Genomic DNA, 19,234 nt, shown 5'->3' with positions numbered 1-19,234 from the left:
TTCAGCATTTTTATTGTATATATGAACTTTATTGGGAATTTAAAGTCTTTTTTGATAGTAGTGTGAATTAATCTTTTTCTACATTTTTTCCCATTTTCTCCACATTTCTTTTTGTCAGTGAGCCTATAGCTAACAATGAACATATTTGCAACAACAATAATGTACAACAAAATAAATACCCACCCAAGAGCAACCAAAAACTCAAGACTTAATTTGACATTAGGCTGTAAGGTTGGAAGAATGGAAAGAGAATATATATAAATGTAATCAAATAAATCATCCTAGCAAATATGTTTCTGTCTTATTCACACACACACACACACACACACACACACGTCTCTGTTGTCCCTGTGGGTGCTTATTGATACCTTTAGATAACTTTCTCAAAAAGATAGGTAGACTCTAGAAGAACTTATATTTACTATATTATGAAAAAATAAAACAAGAAAAGAAGATCCATTAACCTAGGCTTTCACTATTTAAAATGTCTATCAGAGATGCTTAGTTATATTGTGTGTTTAGTTTCAGTTTTTAGTGACATTATTGAAATGTTATAACCAGTTTTTCAGATGTAGAGACTATAGAGATCCTTAAGAATACTAAGGTGTCTTTTTTTTTCCTGCAGAATCTTTGTATTTGCCCATTCAGTATTGTTACTTAAAAATAATGATTTGAATGGAAATGGTGTTTTTGCAGTTCTTAAGAGATGTTATACACTTGTTTCATATTTTGCTTGTACTTTAAAAATTACATCTATGTCTTCTGTTCAGTATACATTTTATTATGAAAAATATTAATTCTAGGATAAAGACACATTCTTTTAAAAAATTATCTTAAAATGTTAATGTATGCTCAATCTAAAACTTCTTTAAATTTTTTTTCAGTATATTGATTTTTCTCTCATTTTTTCTTCCCTAGTGGTCATATGCTTTAGAAAAGCCCAACACTGGCAGCATATTTAACATTGCGTGGTCAATTGATGGCACTCAGATCGCTGGAGCCTGTGGAAATGGGCATGTTGTTTTTGCACATGTGGTGGAACAACGTTGGGAGTGGAAAAATTTCCAAGTGACATTAACTAAACGAAGAACCATGCAGGTATCATTATGTTTGTTCCATGGTTGATTAAACCTGTTTCTTTTCACATTAGCTCACTATACAGAATATGAAATTATCTTCACCAATTATATTTAAATCAGGTTTATAAAAATTTAGAAATATTTTAACTATGCCATTAATAACTTTTTCATGACATAAGGTAAGGACCTTTCACTTAGTGGAACCCAAGTACCCACAGCTGCTGTGGTTGTGGGGTTGAGGCAGGGATGGTGAAACTTGAAACATTAGCAAATATGTGGATTCGGTTGAGGAAGGAGGGAAGAAATTGTCACAAGTTAGATCTAACTCTTGGGGCTGACCCCATGGCAGGCCTAGCCTGCTAGTCACTATTAGGCTTACATTATTGTATTTATTTATAATTGTATAAGCTTATTTAACCTGATTTAAAAATTTTTTTTTCCTTTTAAGAATTACCTAAGGCAAGCCAAAGTGGGAAGATGGTAGGAAGTTCTTACTGGGAGTAAGGAAGAGAAAAACAGGTACTTTTGTAGTATAAGAAGCCTGGAAGGTTGGGATGTGGCAATGGAGGTAGATGGAAATGTTCAGGTCAGAGAACTCCAGTGGGACAGATTATCTGTGTAATTGTAAGATTCTTAAGGGCACAGTACTATACTTCAAGCCCAGTGTCTTACATATAATGAACGCTCAACAAATATTTTAAAAGTTGACAAAAGGTAGGAGGAAGAAGCCATAGACAATGTACCAGTGGCAAACCGTCTGCCAGAGAAAGAGGAACTGTACCTTCTAACTCTTCTTCTGCCTGTCTGTATCAGTTGCCTCTGTCTTCATATTCAGACTTCAGATTATTATAATTATTTGGATGCATATATCTTATAATTTCTAGATTTACCCAAATACTCTTTAGCCTAAGTATCCAGATTTTTTAATTTGGATATGATCATTAGATTCATAATAATTAGGTACAGTATAGTTTTTCTTTGTTCTGTTTACTTATTTTTAAATTTTTAAACTTTTTATTATGAAAAATTTTAATACATACACAGAATTAGAATAGCACAATGAATCTTTAGGGTACTCATCACCCAGCCCTAACAACCAACAATCCATGATCAAGCCTGCCCCATCCATATTCATATCTTCCTCCTTTCCCAATTATTTTGAATTCAATTCAGATATCATATTTTATTTGTAAAATTTTCAGAATACAGCTAAAAGGTAAGGACTCAACATACCATTATTGTACCTTAAAAATAATAATTCCTTAATATTATCAAATATCAGGGATGCTGGGTGGCTCAGTGGTCACGCACCTGCCTTCGGCCCAGGGCGTAATCTTGGAGTCCTGGGATTGAGCCCCACATTGGGCTCCCTGCATGGAGCCTGCTTCTCTCTCTGCCTGTGTCTCCGCCTCTCTCTCTGTGTCTCTCATGAATAAATAAATAAAATCTTTTAAAAAATTTATCAAATATCCAGGAAGTGTTCAAAGTTTCAGTTGTTTTCTACATGTCACATTTTTTACAGTTTGTTTGTTTGAATCAGGATCCAAAATGGTTTACATGTTGCATGCAGTTGGCTGACATGTTTTAAGTATCTTAATCTGTTGGTTCTCCTTCCATCTCTGTTTTCACCCGTGCAGTTTATTTGTTGAAGAAACCAAATTGTCCAGCAGTTTCCCACGGTCTGGACTTTACTAAATGTATCCCTATGGTGTAGTTTGAAATACTCTTCTGTCTTCTGTATTTCCTGTAAATTAATTTTTGTATCTAGATGATGTTATGTATAAATAGATATTTCTGTTAATTAACCTGAGATCCAAAACATTATTTATAGTATTGTATCTATGACAAAGACTTGCATTGTGAATTCTAATCAATTGATTTGAGGACATGATTATTTTATTCAAAATAGTGCTTGGGGAACTAGCTAATATAGTATTGCTCAAACAAATTCTAACCTTAATTTCAAAAATACCCCAAGATGAGAATATATCTAAAAAGAGGAATTTTTCTTTCACAATAAAAAGATGTCATCCTAGAGATGAGAGAATTTTTACATGAGATAAAATGAACAGTGGATGTGCTGAAATAATTTATCTAATCCAAATTGTCTTTATACTTAAAATAATGTTTTTAAATGATCTTTCAAAGTTTTAGAACTAGAACACTACTTTAATTTTTTTAAAGGTTTTATTTATTTATTTGACAGAGAGCGAGAGAGCAGACTTCTTCTGATCAGGGAGCCCAGAGTCCTGGGATCATGACCTGAGCCGAAGGCAGACAATTAACTGGCTGAGCCACCCAATAGCCCCTATTTTTTTTTTTTATTTTTCATTTATTCATGATAGACAGAGAGAGAGAGGCAGAGACACAGGCAGAGGGGGAGAAGCAGGCTCCATGCAGGGAGCCTGACGCGGGACTCTATCCCGGACTCCAGGATCACGCCCTGGGCCAAAGGCAGGCGCCAAACCTCTGAGCTACCCAGGGATCCCTAGTAGCCCCTATTTTATTTTTTTTTAAGGTGCTTTATTTTAATCTCTTAGTGATTATAAAACATTTGTATTGCATTTTTCCTAAGTTGGGCCTATTCATTATTTTTTCTTAGAATACTTTCATTCACACATTCAACAGATATTTAGTGATCTCTACTTGCCAAGCATTGGGCTAGGCAATGGGATATACAGTTGTGATGAAACAAATTGGGTCCCTGTTCTCATGGAACCTCCTAGATTTAGTATGTTGAAAATCTTTCTTTTTTTTCATAAATTCATCTCAAATTGATTTAAGGTAAACAATGAAGAAAGAAGTTTATTTCTTCATGTGAAATCAAGAGATAGACTTGAGACATTGTTGGATTCAGAGGCTTAAATGTCAACAGGATTTCATCATTTTCTTTTCCTTGACTTTCCTTTTCTCTGTATTGGTTTTATTTTTCTAAAACTTCTCCCTCGTTTATGGCTTTGATAGTTCCAGGCTTATATTCTATCAACTTCAAGTCCAACAAGAAGAATGCTTTACTCCCCACAGTAATTCCAACAGAAGTCTCAGCATCTGGTCTCATGTGTCAAGTTTAGGTTGAGAGTATTTAGTTGTAGGGGAGGATGAGTCAACACCATCTAAACCTCTTGGATACTGAGAATAATGGAGAGAATAGTTCCCCAAAGGAAAACTAAGGCATGTTTAGCCAGAAAAGAACATTTGATTCTGGGAAGACAAAAACCAACATATCCACTATGGTTTATCCTTTGGCTATTTAGCGACCATACTGTACTATTTATCTATAATTGTGTAATAAATCACCTTAAAGCGTAGTGGCTTAAGGCAGCAACATTTGTTATTTCTCAGTTTCTGTGGGTCAGGAATCTAGGCATAGTTTAGATAGATTTTCTGGCTTAGAGTCTCTCACAAGGGCACAATCAAGGTTTTGGCCAGGGCATTAGTCACATCTGAAGGCTCAACTAGGGGAGTATTTGCTTCTAAGTTCACTGACATGGTTGTTGGCAGGATTTTGTTTATCATTATCCATTGAACTGAGGGACTCAGTTTCTTGTTGACTATTGACTGGAGGCTGCCTTCATTCAGTTCCTTATATGTAGCCTTTCCAAAGGCAGCTCACAACTTGTCAGCTTGTTTCTCAGAGCAAGCAAGAAGGGCCAGAGTGAATGTGAGTAAGACCTAAGTCACAGTTTTTTATAATCTGAATTCAGAAGTGACATCTCAACATTTTTACCTCTTTCTTTCTTTCTTTCTTTCTTTCTTTCTTTCTTTCTTTCTTTCTTTCTTTCTTTCTTTTTCTTTATTTTTTAATTCATTTATCTATTTATTTATTTAAAGATTTTGTTTGTTTATTCGTGAGAGATACAGAGATAGAGAGAGAGAGAGGCAGAGACACAGGCAGAGGGAGAAGCAGGCCCCATGCAGGGAGCCCGACATGGGACTCGATCCTGGGTCTCCAGGATCACACCCTGGGCCAAAGGTGGTGCTAAACCTCTGAGCCACCAGGGCTGCCCTCTTTTTTTTTTTTAAAGGTTTTATTTACTCATTCATGATAGACATACACAGAGAGACAGAGAGGGGCAGAGACACAGGCAGAGGGAGAAGCAGGCCCCATGCCGGGAGCCCAACGTGGGACTCTAAACTGGGACTCCAGGATCACGCCCTGGGCCCAAGGCAGGCGCTAAACTGCTGAGCCACCCAGGGATCTCCTTTACCACTTTCTATTCACTAAAAGCAAGCTACTAGATCCAATCCACACGAAAGTGGAAAGGGGTGTGTGTGTGTGTGTGTGTGTGTGTGTATGTGTACAGGCTCAGAGGCACTTTACTAGCCACTTTATATAACTAATGCAGTTATTCTATATGCAATTGAAAACAAACCCATCCCTCTCTAAAAGAAGATAATTTACACTCATCCACTTATTCCATCCAGTTCTAAATCACTGGTCTGGAAAACTATAAATAAATGTGAATTTTACTTATTCTTCTCCCTCCTCCCCTATTCCTAACTTACAGTGCTGAAGGGGAAAACAGGATGGTGCAATGAAAACAATTTGGAAAAGAGGAGAGGGAAAACAACATGCTGAGATTACCAGGTCCATAGCTAAAATCTAGCTGGCCAAGAATATACTGAGAACTCTTTTTCTTTGCAGTAGAGTTAGTTGCTTGGTTAATTTGGCAACAATCTGGTGTGCTTTTCTAGGAAGATCTCCCACTTGGGAGGATTCCATTTCTGTGGACTACATTTTAGCAGTCCTTAGTTTTGTTGTAAGGTGGGGCCATGGATTGTCATAGGAACTGAACAATCACATTTCTTTGTCCAGTTTAGAGTTTTACAATTTCCTTGGAAGCTTAGTAGACTGTTGGTTGGTTTGCATTTCATTAATTCAGAAACCAGGCATCATGTTGAGTCCAAATTGTTAAATATAGACTGACCTGGCAGTTGCTCCCTAGCAGTAGGCTTTATTGTCTTACCTAACTCCATGGACCTCAACTGGTTTCTGTGTACAGCAACCTGGAGAGAGAAGTTTTCTTCCTTTGCCCTTTGCCTTCAGGCTGAATCTTAGTGGATAATTCTTTCTAAAAGGAATAGTTGATGTCTTTGTTAGGAAGAAATGCCTAGAGGGGAGAGGGTACTGGTGAAGGAGATGAAGCATTTCTCAGGTCTCAACTTTACCTTTTTCCTCTCCTGCTACTCTCAGTTTAGCAAGGGGCACAGCTTTGGCTTTTAATAGTTGCCATAATTCAAGATTACTTTATTTTTAGTCACTTTATCTTTCATAAAGATAAGAATTAATAATAGACTGATTTTGAGAATTAAATGAAATGATATATGTAAAAAAAATAAATGGTAAGTATTGCTATGATTATATCTATGTATAGGATTAAATGAGTATTTTGGAAATGTGGAAACAGAATTTTGGGGCTTATGTCAATCTGAGGAGTCTAAATATTATAGTCAGGTAGAAGTATTAGGTGATACAAGTATCAAGAGGTTAATCTTGGAAGTGCCCTGAATTGAACAGAGTAAATGGATGCATTTTAAAACTCAGCACTTAGGGGCACCTGAGTGGCTCAGTTGGTTGGGCATCCAACTCCTTTTTTTTTTTTTTTTTTTAATTTGAGAGAGAGAGCGAGAGAGAGAGAGAGAGAGCAAGCACAAGTGAGTGGAGGAACAGAGGGAGAAGCAGATTCCCTACTGAGAGCATGGAGTCTACGGCAGGGCTTGATCCTGGGACCCTGGGATCATGACCTGATCCGAAAGTTGACGCTTAACCAACTGAGCCACCCAGGCATCTCAAGGGTGTCTAACTCTTGATTTTGGCTCAGGTCATGATCTCCGGGTTCGGGACTCAAGTCCTACCTTAGGCCCTATGCTCAGTGGGGAGTCTCCTTGAGGATTTTCTGCCTCTACCTCTGCCTCTCCCTAGTCTCTCAAAGAAGTAAATAAATCTTTAAAAAAATATAAAATTCAGCACAAGACATTTCTGGTGTGGGATTCACCATAGTTTTGAAATTATAACCATAACTATCAGTGTCTTTAGTTTTGTTTTTATGGCTGAGATGTTTTATTCCTGTTTAGTTCTATCTAGTGTTCCAGATTCACAAAAAAGGAAGTTCCCCCATGGGAAGCTTTAGGCAAATATGAATTTTAAGAAATCTGTTTATAATTTGAATAATGGCAGAGGCTTATACAATCATACTGTTAAATATTGAATTTCCCTAAACTTATATTAATGGCCAGCTTGTTTCACTGTGTATCATGTTGCTGTAAAGAAACTATCATTTAACTTACTTTAAAATTTTTCATTTCATTCCATTAGCTTTTAAAATATTTTTAAGATGATGGTATTTTGGGCCTTTAAAAAAGTCTCTGGGAACCTAGACTTCTGGTGAAGATGGTGTCATAAGTTCACACTTGGAAGAAAGAGACATACATTTGGCTCCAAAGAGATCAATACTATATGAAATATATGTATTTTTAGAAAGACTTATCTGGACTCAAAAACAAGATAAACATCTCTGTGGAGCAGAAATGGCACAAAAATGGAGAGTGTGAATTTTCTTACCTGCTTGACTCCTGGTCCAGAAACAGGGAGGCAAAGGCAGCAAAGAGAGTGGCTCTGTTAGCTAAAAGTACTTGAAGTGAGGCGAGTGGCCTGTTTTAGGTCTCTTTACAATGAGAGCATGGGAATCTGTAAGGTTAGTTGTCTTCTCCCCTTCATGAAAGACCTCAAAAAGTCTTGGATTTAAGGAGAGACTTGCAGAGCTGCCACTTGCAGTCATGGCCTTCTCAATTCTGGGAGACCCATTCACTTAGCCCTGGAGTTATGTAGTATATAACCTGCTGCACACTCATCCATGGCTTTGCAGATGCAACTCAGCCTTCTCACTGAAAGCACTCTTCACATTTTTGTTTTGAGTAAAAACTGGGTGATTTCTGAGACCAGTGTTGCTTCTACAACCTTCTCAAATAGGAGTGTTTTTTTTCTTTATGCCAGGTATTACAGGGTCCGGAGATTGGGTGAGTGTCTCCCTTATTGCTGATTTCAAGGCACAATCATTTTTTCTTCCTTAAACAACACCGGTTCTTTGAAGTACCTACCATCAGACTACTCCCCCTTTTGTAAACATTTCATCTGCTCACTGAAGAGTGAAGCAAACATATCAGTGTCTTTTTCTTTAACATTAGTCCAGCATCACTCTTTTTAATTAAGACTTTTTAAAAGTGTCTAAAAGATGAAACTATGTTTTAACATAACCATAGTAGCATTTCACATTTCTTTAGTTGCTGCCTAAATATACATTTCTTTGATAATAGGTCCCACTTCTCCACTTATTTTCTAAATATATATTTATATAGTTATTTTGTTTATATCAGGAAACAAAGTTCCTCGTTGCATTTAGTTAATTTGTCTCTTCAGTCTTTTTAAATCTGAAGAAGCAATTTCTTCTCCTTATTTGTTTAAGAAATCAGGTGGTTTGTTTTACTGAATTTTTCTGTTTCCTGTTTGCATCCCTATGGTATGATTCCATTTAACATGTTCATCTAGCCCCTGTATTTCCTTCAGACTGGTTATTAGATTTAGAGCCTTGATTAGTATAAAGAACTCATTGGGGATGCCTGGGTGGCTCAGCCGTTGAGCATCTGCCTTTGGCTCAGGGAGTGACCTGGTATCCCAGGATTGAGTCCCGCATCTGGCTCCCTGCGTGGAGCCTGCTTCTCCCACTGCCTCTGGCTCTGGCTCTCTCTCTGTGTCTCTAATGAATAAATAAATAATTAGAAAAAAAAAAAAAAAGAACTCATTGTAAGTAATGCTGTGGACTTCCTATTGCATCATGTCAAGAGACACATAGTCTGCTTATCTCTCTTTTAGTGATGTTATGGTTAATCAGTATGTTAGGTACTGTAAGTCTGATTTATCAATCACAGAAAGAAGCCTGAAGAGCTCTTTAGGCTTTTACTTTTATATTTTTAGCAGCCATTGATAATACTTGTCTAGAACCATGTTTCACTGAGATTTGCAAAATGGTAATCTTGTCATTCTACCATTCCTTTTGCATTATTAGCTAAAGTTCTTACATAAAACACTGACTTTTCAACCATTTGGTTGTCCTGAAGTAAGACAATTCTCAAGTACTTTCTGTATTTACCAGTTTTCAAATAATGAGTTGATTTCCCAATGAGTTTTGTTGTTGTTGATGATGATGATATTATCATTATAAATTTGCAGATTTTAACATTTTTATGTGTTTCAATCCGTTGCAGTCATTATTCTTTTTTTTTTTTTAAGATTTATTTATTTATTTATTTATTTATTTATTCATGATAGTCACACAGAGAGAGACAGAGAGGCAGAGACACAGGCAGAGAGAGAAGCAGGCTCCATGCACCGGGAGCCCGACGTGGGATTCGATCCCGGGTCTCCAGGATCGCGCCCCGGGCCAAAGGCAGGCGCCAAACCGCTGCGCCACCCAGGGATCCCAGTCATTATTCTTTTTAATGCTAAAATGGTCCCCATCTTTGGCCTTTTTAACTATCATACACACACACACACACACACACATACACCCCTACCTACACGCATATATACATACACACACATATCTATCATGCATACATATATATTAAACTATATCCTAAAATATAGTTTAAAATAGCAACATTAATATTATTCTAATAATTATGATACTGAATACTGTTTTAGATTTCTTGTTTTGATTTTATAACATATCATAGACAGGGCCCACCCCAACTGCCCAGGACTCCTGTTATCTCTATACCTAGCAAGCATCCCGGATGCTGCCCCATCTTGGGTTCATGATGGACGACAAGAGGGCATCTGCCAGCAGGGTGGTTCAAGTAGTCAACCTGCATACTCTGTTAATATGGTACCTTGACAGAAGAGACAATATTAAACCCAGTGATCAGAAGTTTTCAAATCAGTAGGACCACTATCTCACTTATCTTCAGTTTCACAGCATTCTAAAGAAAGCAAACCACCTGATTTGCTGATGCATTGGGGTCCACCAGACACTACAAAAATAATAAAAATATTATCTCAGAAATACAGAAGGAAACTTGTGTCTCAAGAAGAAATTGAATTTATCCAATATGGAGGTCCAGAATAATGACTGACAGTTTGTTTGTCATCAGACAAAAGAATAGTCTTTACAGTAAAGGACTTCTGAAATGGCACATGAGAATTTATACAGTAAACAACTTGAATAAATAATCTGTAAAAAAATGAAATATACAAAATTTAGGTGGACACTTGTATCTCCTAATATATGTATTTTGGTCAGCTTCTCCATAAGCTTACCTAATTGTTTATATACTGATTAAAGTATACATTTAAAAAAAAAACAAATCGGGGATCACTGGGTGGTGCAGCGGTTTGGCGCCTGCCTTTGGCCCAGGGCGCGATCCTGGAGACCTGGGATCAAATCCCACGTCGGGCTCCCGGTGCATGGAGCCTGCTTCTCCCTCTGCCTGTGTCTCTGCCTCTCTCTCTCTCTCTCTCTGTGTGACTATCATAAATAAATAAAAATTAAAAAAAAAAACAAATCTATATACTTCATGTCCTTCCATTTAGTAGATAAAAGGTATTATATTATACACATTGTTTTGCATCTTGCATTTTCACCTTATACTATATCCTAGAGATCACTCTGTAGATCTTATTTCTTTTTAGAGCTGTATAGTATTCCACTATGTGAATATGTCATAGTTTATTTAGTCTGTCACTTGTTGATAGACATTTGGGCTGTTTCCAGTCTTGTGCTATTACCAATAGTGCTGTATATAGTAATAGCCTTTCATGTGTGTGTTATTTCATGATTTTGCTTATCTTTGTGATAGAATTCTAGAAATAGCACTGCTAGGTCAAGGAATAATTTTGCTTTCTCTGTTGTGGTAGTTTTCGTGGGGTTGGGAACTGGAGAGTAGATAATAAAAATATAACGTGCCTTATAGGTATAAGTGCTTGGAAGAAGTTCTTAAAAGAAGTTTGACTTTATCTTTTTATCTTTGTTTTCATACCTTTTCATTCTTCCTGAATACTATAATTAATTGTCACAGTGTATTTAGAAAGATGATAACATTTTGAGGGGAATTGAAAGAAATGCTAACTTTGAAGTACAATTAATCTCTTTTTTTTCTGCTTTCCCGTCTTACTACAATGTCCTACCGATTCTGGTATTGACAAGAGATTAGACACATTTAACTTGCTCAACATTTTTCTTAGTTTGTTGCAGATCATCCATCAACTTCAAGGTTGTTAGCAGATACTGCCAAGTATTGAAATCCTTGCTAACTTTATTCTGTTACTTTTATAACTGTTTAACTATCATAAGTAAACTTTTTATTTATTTGTTACTTCATGCTTAGCTTTCTTAGATTTCATCTGTGTTTTAACATATGGAAATACTTGTGCCCCTCTGTGCAGCTTGACGTCACTATGCACTTGGTATCTATACTCATACCTCCAACTCCATTTTGATTTTTAAGAATTATTATATATCTTTTTTTAGAACTTAAATTTTAAGGTGAAACCTAGCTCTAAAAAGAGATATTCTTACGTTTGGGCAGAAATCATATAGTCTCTTTCTAACTATATGCCATTTATATTTTTTACTCTATCTCGATGTTATAGCATTTTTCAACTTATTTCTTCATTGCTACATCATTCAGATTAGCTTTTGGGTTAGAAATCTACTTATTTCTAAGAAGTTTTCTATGTCTTTCTTTTGTTGGTTGATTTTTATACTCCAATATGTCATCTTATGCCTAGTTCCTATTGAATTCTTTCTTATAAATAATCCAGAGTGCATTGAATTTATTTTATGCTTCAAAATCTTGCTAACTTACTTAATTAAAATTTTGTGTATTTTAATGTTGTTTGTTGGTATTTCATTTTTCCTTGTTTAGGTTCGTAACGTTCTTAATGATGCAGTGGATTTACTGGAATTCCGTGACAGAGTCATTAAAGCATCTTTGAACTATGCACACTTAGTTGTTTCAACATCTCTTCAATGTTATGTGTTCTCGTAAGCATCTTGCATTTCTTAAAAATCCAGAATTTTGTCTGTTGATGAGGAATTTATTTTCAAGCTTTCATATCAGCATGGTTTCATTTTAAACTTACTTTTTTAAAACCTAACATCCTGAATTTACTCCCAACCAGGAAGTGATTTAAAAATTAGCTATAGGCAGTGAAAAGAAATCTAATAAAGTTTGTACATCAGAGGTTAATAACCATTTTAATTATGGAAAATACTTCCTCTGAAATAGGTTTTACTCTTACTTTACTCACAGTTCTAAGGAATTCAGTATAACTTGATTTCAAAGCCCAGAGAAGCTGCTGATAAATGATGGGAAAAGGACCTACCTAGCCACTAGAAGAGAGGGGACAGCTAGCAGCCCGACAACAGGCTGAAAGATGTTCAGTAAGGACACAAGTAGATATTTAGGCTTAATATTGTAACCTTGGGTAATCATGGAGGTTTATATTGAAAATCCAGAGTTGTCTAGAAATGATGAAAGAAAATATATTCAATCTACTTTGTATTAGAAAGCAGGGAATAATTCAGTACCTCCAGGAAACTTGTGCCTAAAACAAACATACTTGGTATTTTTCAAAATTTAACTCAGTACGTGCTGACAATTGTTGAACCAGCTTTCTGAAAACCAACCAACCAGCTTGACTTGCCGTGTTTGCCTATTTCTATGATGTAAATACTTCTAAGGCTGATTTCAGAATACCAATATGATGTCACTGAAGGCAGAATTGAAAAGAGATGCATAGTAGCAAACCATTATATAGAATTGCTACCATATAGATACAACAGATGTAGATGTTTCTTACATGAAAGAGAAGGAGCAACAGTAAGAATTTGGGAAAAGTCAAGAAACATACCAAGTTGAACAGTTGCTATATAGGGAAGGGATTATAGAATGTGAAGAAATTTCACAATCACTTAGTGCACATAGTCATTTGAATAATTAATTTTCATGGAGTTGAGGAAAAATACAGAAGATATTTTCAGTTTAATGGTCTGTTTGAAGAAAGGTAGGGTCCTTAACCACCCCAAATTGAAGGGTTTACTCTGCTAGTTTTGGTGGCAATGACATAATGTTTGAATCCATAGGATTAGTCTCATATGTTACTCATATTAGAGATTGCTTTTTAAAATGCTTACCAAAAGTTTAGCAGCTGTTATTTAAATTTTTTTGTCACTCTACTTTTCACCTACTAGTTAATATATGGCAAAATATAAGATTGCTTTTTTCTTTTCTGGCTTAGTCTTGCCTCCCTCTCTTGTCAAGACATTTATTAAGGTACAAAATATTCATTAAAGTGAAATACCAGGAAGCAGTAGTGGAAATGAGGTAGTGCTGAGGCCTATCATCAACCAAATATATTGCATCAAATTAAAAAACCTACTAGTATTTTTATTTTATTTATGTATTAAATATTTTATTTTTAAGTAATCTCTACACTATGGAGCTCAAACTCACAACTACGAGATCAAGAATTGCATGCTCTACCAACTGAGCCAGCCAGAGGCCCCAAAAAACCTACTAGTATTTTAGATAATGGCAACTATCATTTATTGAGCACTATTATACTATCTTTTATGGTCATGGTCGAGTATTATTGAGTGTGTTGAGTATTATTATTATTCCCATTTTACAAGATGAAGAAAACTAAAGGACACACAGAGTATATCAGTAACTCACCCTAGGTCAAATTACTTAGCTTCTTTACTGAAGAAAGAGCTGGAGTTTAACTCCATGTTCTTAATAACTGTTAATCCCTTTTTTAGTAATAAAAATAAACTTTTTAAAGCTAGCATATAAGCAATATAGTGGTTTGTATGAAAAGAAGTTCCAGAAAAAAAGAATAGTATATAAATATTCTCTTAAATTTTCATTTGATTTTTCAAATAATTGTGTAGAAAAATACCCTCACTCTATTCACCAGTATGGCTTAGGGAGTTTATATTTCCATAGCAGGCATATTCTATCCCAGTTGTCATAAATATCAGATATTTTGCAAGGTGACATTTAAAAAACCTCACAGTCACTATTCTTATCAAAGAATGAAGATTAATTTTAATGACTACATAAATGAAGCATGCTATATCTTTTCTAAAGTACAAAGCACATATCTTTATCATACCTTTGAACATCAGACTTACTAATTATTAGTAGTTTATTCATTGTTTTGCTTTGTGTATGCATTTACTTATTGAAATGGGTGTCAGACTGTTTGCATTAGCCAATATTAATTTCCCACCACTGTGCCCACTTACTGCAATCTTCCCCTTCTCTCATTTTCTGGATCTGAATATGAGATTTAATCTGATTTAAGAATTGGTTCCATGAAGGTAATTGAGAGGAATTCAGAATATACAAGAGTAAGAAAACATTTTAAACTGTGAAACTTTGGTGATTGGGATGGGTTTTCAGTTTGTAAATGTTCTCTTCCCTTTTCCTATCTTTGAATCATAATTCACTATAGAAACCAAAGGAGTTTTTTGTTCATTTATTCAATAAACATGGTCAACAGCTTGCATTTATATAGTATTTTGCAGTTTATAGACTGCTTCACAGAAATCTTCCCTCAGACCAACAATAACATTGGGAGACCTATAGGAAAAATATTCATGTTCATAACATTATTGTTATTATAGTTTGTTTGTTCAGTACCTACTATATAACAGGGAGTTAGCTAGACACTTTAGATGAGTTTCCATTATCTCCATTTTACAAATAAGGAAACTGTTGCTTAGGAGGTTAAACTTATTAAGATCATATGACTGACAGGTGGTGAAACCAGATTGCTAATTGTGATTTGGTTAGCCAAAAATGTGTCCTTTCTTCACTATTGCATGCTGCTACTATTTATCAGATGAGAAACATAGGATGACTTGCCCAAATCACAGAGGTAATAAATGACAGAACTTGCACTTAGGATTCCTCAATTCATATACTGTGATATCTAGAATAAACATTTGTTTAATGTTTACTATTGAATACTTATTACTTATACAGAGTTTGATTTCTAGTCAGGGATACAGACATGTAAGTGAATGACTTTAGAACAATGTACCAAGTGCTATAATAGAAATATATACAGTTACTATGAAGCTGGTGACACTACTTAAAATGAGTACTTATTGGTATTTTAAATGTTAATATCCATTTTATTTGTCTTTTAGTACGAAGAACTGGAATACGCCACTTATATTTGATCTCAAAGAAGGAACTGTTAGTTTAATCCTGCAGGCAGAAAGGTATTTGTGTATCATATTTGACTATTGAATTTGGGGTTAAAATATTTCAGATTGCAGTTAAGCACTCTTTAAAGCATGCCATTTAGAGTGGTGCATTTGTCATTCGGAATCTATTTACTTTAAAGAAAAAAGTAAGAATAAGCTGTTAGGTCAATGGTTCTGAAACTTCTTGGTCTCAAAATTTCTCTGTCTTTTTTTTTTTTTTTTAAAGTAGGCTCCATCCAGCATGGAGCCCAGCATGGAGTTTGAACCAGTGACCCTGAGATCAAGACCTGAGCTCAGATCCAGAGTTGGACGGTTAACTGACTAAGTCACCCAGGCACCCCACTCTACACTCTTAAAAAGTTCTTGAGGGTTATATATAGATAATATATATCAGCATTTACTATCCTAAAAATTTAAACTGAGAAATGTAAAGGATATTCATTTATTAAGAATGATGAGGCTAAATTTATTACAAGCAAAGATCAAAGTAGTAATCTGAGGAAATGGGTGAGTTGGGGCATCTGAGTGGCTCAGTTGATTAAGCTTCTGACTTCAGCTCAGGTCATGGTCCTGGGGTCCTGGGATCAAGCACCAGGTTAGGCTCTGTGCTCAGCGGGGAGTCTGCTTCTCCTTCTCCCTTTGCCCCTCCTCTTGCTCATGTTCTTTCTCTCTCTCTCTCATAAATAAATAAATAAATAAATAAATAAATAAATAAATAAATAAATCTTTTTTAAAAAAACCCAAAAGAATGGAGGGGTTACAAAGAGATCGTTTTGACCTCAGGGCCCTTTATTTTCTATTCTGTTCTGTTCTTGCTTGTGGTTTTAAGTATTGGTTGAAACACATTGATTTTATGAGCCACTGCTAGGCTGTGACCTGAAGTTTGGAAAATAATATTCTTTATCCACACTTTCAGTGTATACAGGATGATGAAACTCCAGGCCAACAAACTGGAGTAAAGTGGGAATAGCTATTCCTCAGGAACCCACACTTTTCCATGAAAACTATCATCAATCAGTCAAGTATAGTGATATCCTACTGAATCAGAGGTCAGTCTTAGAAAACTACAACCCAACAAAACCAGGAATGAAGTTTGAAAATAGAATCAACAATTACCTAAAATAGCTACCCATGAAATCTTTGCACTAAAACCATGTATTTTATTCTTTATTGCTTTACTTACCACGTAGGCAATCTTTTAGTAGTGTTATTATCAAGTTTTCTTACCTACAGCCTTTTATGAATAATAAACCAGAAGAGGAATGCTGGTGAGCTGTTCAAGGCTGGCACAAGGGCAGGAAGAAAAGTAACTGGCAAGGCAGCATAGAGAAAACTAAAAGCACCCAACTGTATAACTGAATAGCTTAATTATTCTGATGCACCAACAGATTCTCATCTACCATTCTCAGTACCAAAGCCGTCAGTTAAACAGTTACTGAAGAGTATGATCATCATATTGATGACCTTGAGTGATCGAGAAAATTGTGTCAAATTTTTTATCATTTGTTAAATAAAACTGAAATGAACAACAAAAAACTGAAATGTATTATTTTGTTATATCATAAGTTTTTAATACAAAAAGACATCTTTGCCACTTAAAAGGTAAGATCTCAGCTATCTAAAAAACTGTATTTACTTGAACAATACCAAGTAAATTTATACATATAAGTGTATTGAATATGCTCTTAATAAAGGCATATGTTAATGGCATAACTGATTAAGCAATTAAAGAATAATTTACTTCCTAATGCTTGTCCTATTTCTACACTTAGAATTATTTGCCCTCTGAAACACAATGTTTACTCACAAGGAGGTTAAAAGCTTATAGTGTCTTGTTTAGGAGAGAAAAAGTTTTTAGTATTGAAACAAAGAAAGAACGTATACTAATATGATGTGTCACTTTGTCAACATTAGCAACTGTTGTTTTCATACTCTAATGTGTAAGGGCCAAACCCTTCAATTAAACTACACACCAATATTCAAGTATTAATTTAACTAAAATGTATATATTTGTTTCCATGGCAAGAAAGAACCCTTAGCAATTCCTGAATCAAGGATATTATGGTTTTATGTGTTCAGCATTGAGGAAACAAGTACTCCAAAAGAGCAGTAGTATGAATGTAAATTATTACAACCTTTCAAAGGGCAGTTTAACAGTCTATATTAAAATTTTGTAAGTATGTGCCCTTTGATCCAATTATTGCATTTTTAGAAGTTATACTAAGGAAATAAGTAAGGTAGATATGCAGAGATGTATGTATACATTGTTTAAAACAGTGAATGATTTAACATAAATGTCTATTGGGAATGAGTTAATAAAATGAAATTACAATATACCCATACTTTGCCCTAAGTTATATCTATAGAGATAGGATTGCAAAAGATATTTTGCTTTCTCTTTATTGTTTGAATTATTTGTTGAAATGCCATAAACTTTCAAAGGAAAAAATTAGATTTTTCCAAAGAATATTCTCTAATGTAAAAATGAAAATATAGTAAGCTTCTATTTGAAAATTTAATTTTAGGGATCCCTGGGTGGCGCAGCGGTTTGGCGCCTGCCTTTGGCCCAGGGCGCGATCCTGGAGACCCGGGATCGAATCCCACGTCGGGCTCCCGGTGCATGGAGCCTGCTTCTCCCTCTGCCTGTGTCTCTGCCTCTCTCTCTCTCTCTCTCTCTCTCTCTGTGAGACTATCATAAATAAATAAATAAAAATTAAAAAAAAAAAAAAAGAAAATTTAATTTTATTCTTTTTTTTTTTAGACATTTTCTTCTTGTAGATGGTGGTGGTATCTATTTATATTCTTATGAAGGCCGCTTCATTTCTTCTCCAAAATTTCCTGGAATGAGAACAGATATTCTGAATGCACAGACTGTATCTCTGAGTAATGATACCATAGCAATAAAAGACAAAGCTGATGAAAAAAGTAAGTGAATTTTTATAATTTTCCATTTTCCAAATTTCATGAAATTTGTTAACACTATAAAGTTTCCATAACTTAAATTTCACTTTTTTATCCATTAATATGTTAACTTTATATGAAAGAATTAGGAGCTTCCTAATTTGTCCTAAGCAGGAATTAATTAAAGAACTTTAATTCTTTGGTAATTCATAGAATTTTAGAGTTAGAATTATCTGCATTTTCAGAAATGTGGATTTATCTGCCAATAAATTATGTTTTACTTACATAAGTTTTGATTGTTGAACAAGATAATCATGCAATTCTGTTTTGCTGTAAACAGAAAATCAGAAAAAACAAAATAAAATTATTATTGTAAACTGATATAAAATGAGCTGGAAAATATTTTCCTTATGTTCCTTTTAAAAGAAACTAGTATTCATTGATGGTTGTTAAATAGAGGTATATGCTAACAATAGAAAACACAATTGAAGTACCTAGAATTGCTAACCTATGAAATTTTCCTTCAAGGGGGCCCATATGAAACCACTGGTTTCTTCCTAATTTGGGCGCTCCCATATAAGCAGGATACTTGCACCAAGTACAGTAGTCTACAACTTTAAGTGACTGGGATTAAGTAGTAGAGGTACTAGTGCTTTTGACTTCTTTCTTCTCCTCAAATGCTTGCACGAGTATCCTATGATATTAGTGTGGGTGACTATTTGAAACAAATGTCTGGGTATGGGGAGAGTAGAAATTAGAGAGCAATTTACTTATGTTTAGAAGCAACTCTTATAGTCCGCAGCTTCTTTGTTCTTTCTACCAGTTTCTGCTCATACTAACACTAAAATACAAGTTCAGCCTCCCATAGTTCATGGGCACTTACAGTTGTAGAAAGAAGTAGACAAGTCCATCCATATACCTCCATCTCTTTATAATATGTACAATCAGCAAAAGGATGGAATGCTTTTATTTTTT

At 35.0% G+C, this 19,234-nt stretch overlaps 2 protein-coding genes and 1 pseudogene across 7 annotated transcripts in view; 2 read left to right on the top strand and 1 right to left on the bottom strand.

Annotated features, from left to right (window-relative positions):
- Positions 1–19,234, top strand: part of IFT80 (intraflagellar transport 80) — a 123,085-nt gene that overhangs the window by 71,791 nt on the left and 32,060 nt on the right. For all 6 annotated transcript variants that reach the window (XM_072807903.1, XM_072807905.1, XM_072807901.1 and 3 more), the window contains 4 exons: positions 919–1,098; positions 12,003–12,121; positions 15,299–15,373; positions 18,120–18,283. In XM_072807903.1, coding sequence (XP_072664004.1) covers positions 919–1,098; positions 12,003–12,121; positions 15,299–15,373; positions 18,120–18,283 — 538 coding nt within the window. The remainder of the gene's footprint in view (positions 1–918; positions 1,099–12,002; positions 12,122–15,298; positions 15,374–18,119; positions 18,284–19,234) is intronic.
- Positions 9,894–10,334, top strand: LOC140622234 (alpha-ketoglutarate dehydrogenase component 4 pseudogene; annotated as a pseudogene).
- C31H3orf80 (chromosome 31 C3orf80 homolog) overlaps positions 18,544–19,234 on the bottom strand; it is a 56,996-nt gene continuing 56,305 nt past the window's right edge. The window contains exon 2 of the transcript XR_012021984.1: positions 18,544–18,589. The gene's annotated coding sequence lies outside the window, so the exon portion shown is untranslated. The remainder of the gene's footprint in view (positions 18,590–19,234) is intronic.

The sequence above is a fragment of the Canis lupus genome, chromosome 31 (genome assembly GCF_048164855.1).
Source record: "Canis lupus baileyi chromosome 31, mCanLup2.hap1, whole genome shotgun sequence".
NCBI lineage: Eukaryota > Metazoa > Chordata > Mammalia > Carnivora > Canidae > Canis > Canis lupus.
Note: the sequence above shows the minus strand (reverse complement) of the source record. Positions and strands in the feature narration are given on the sequence as shown.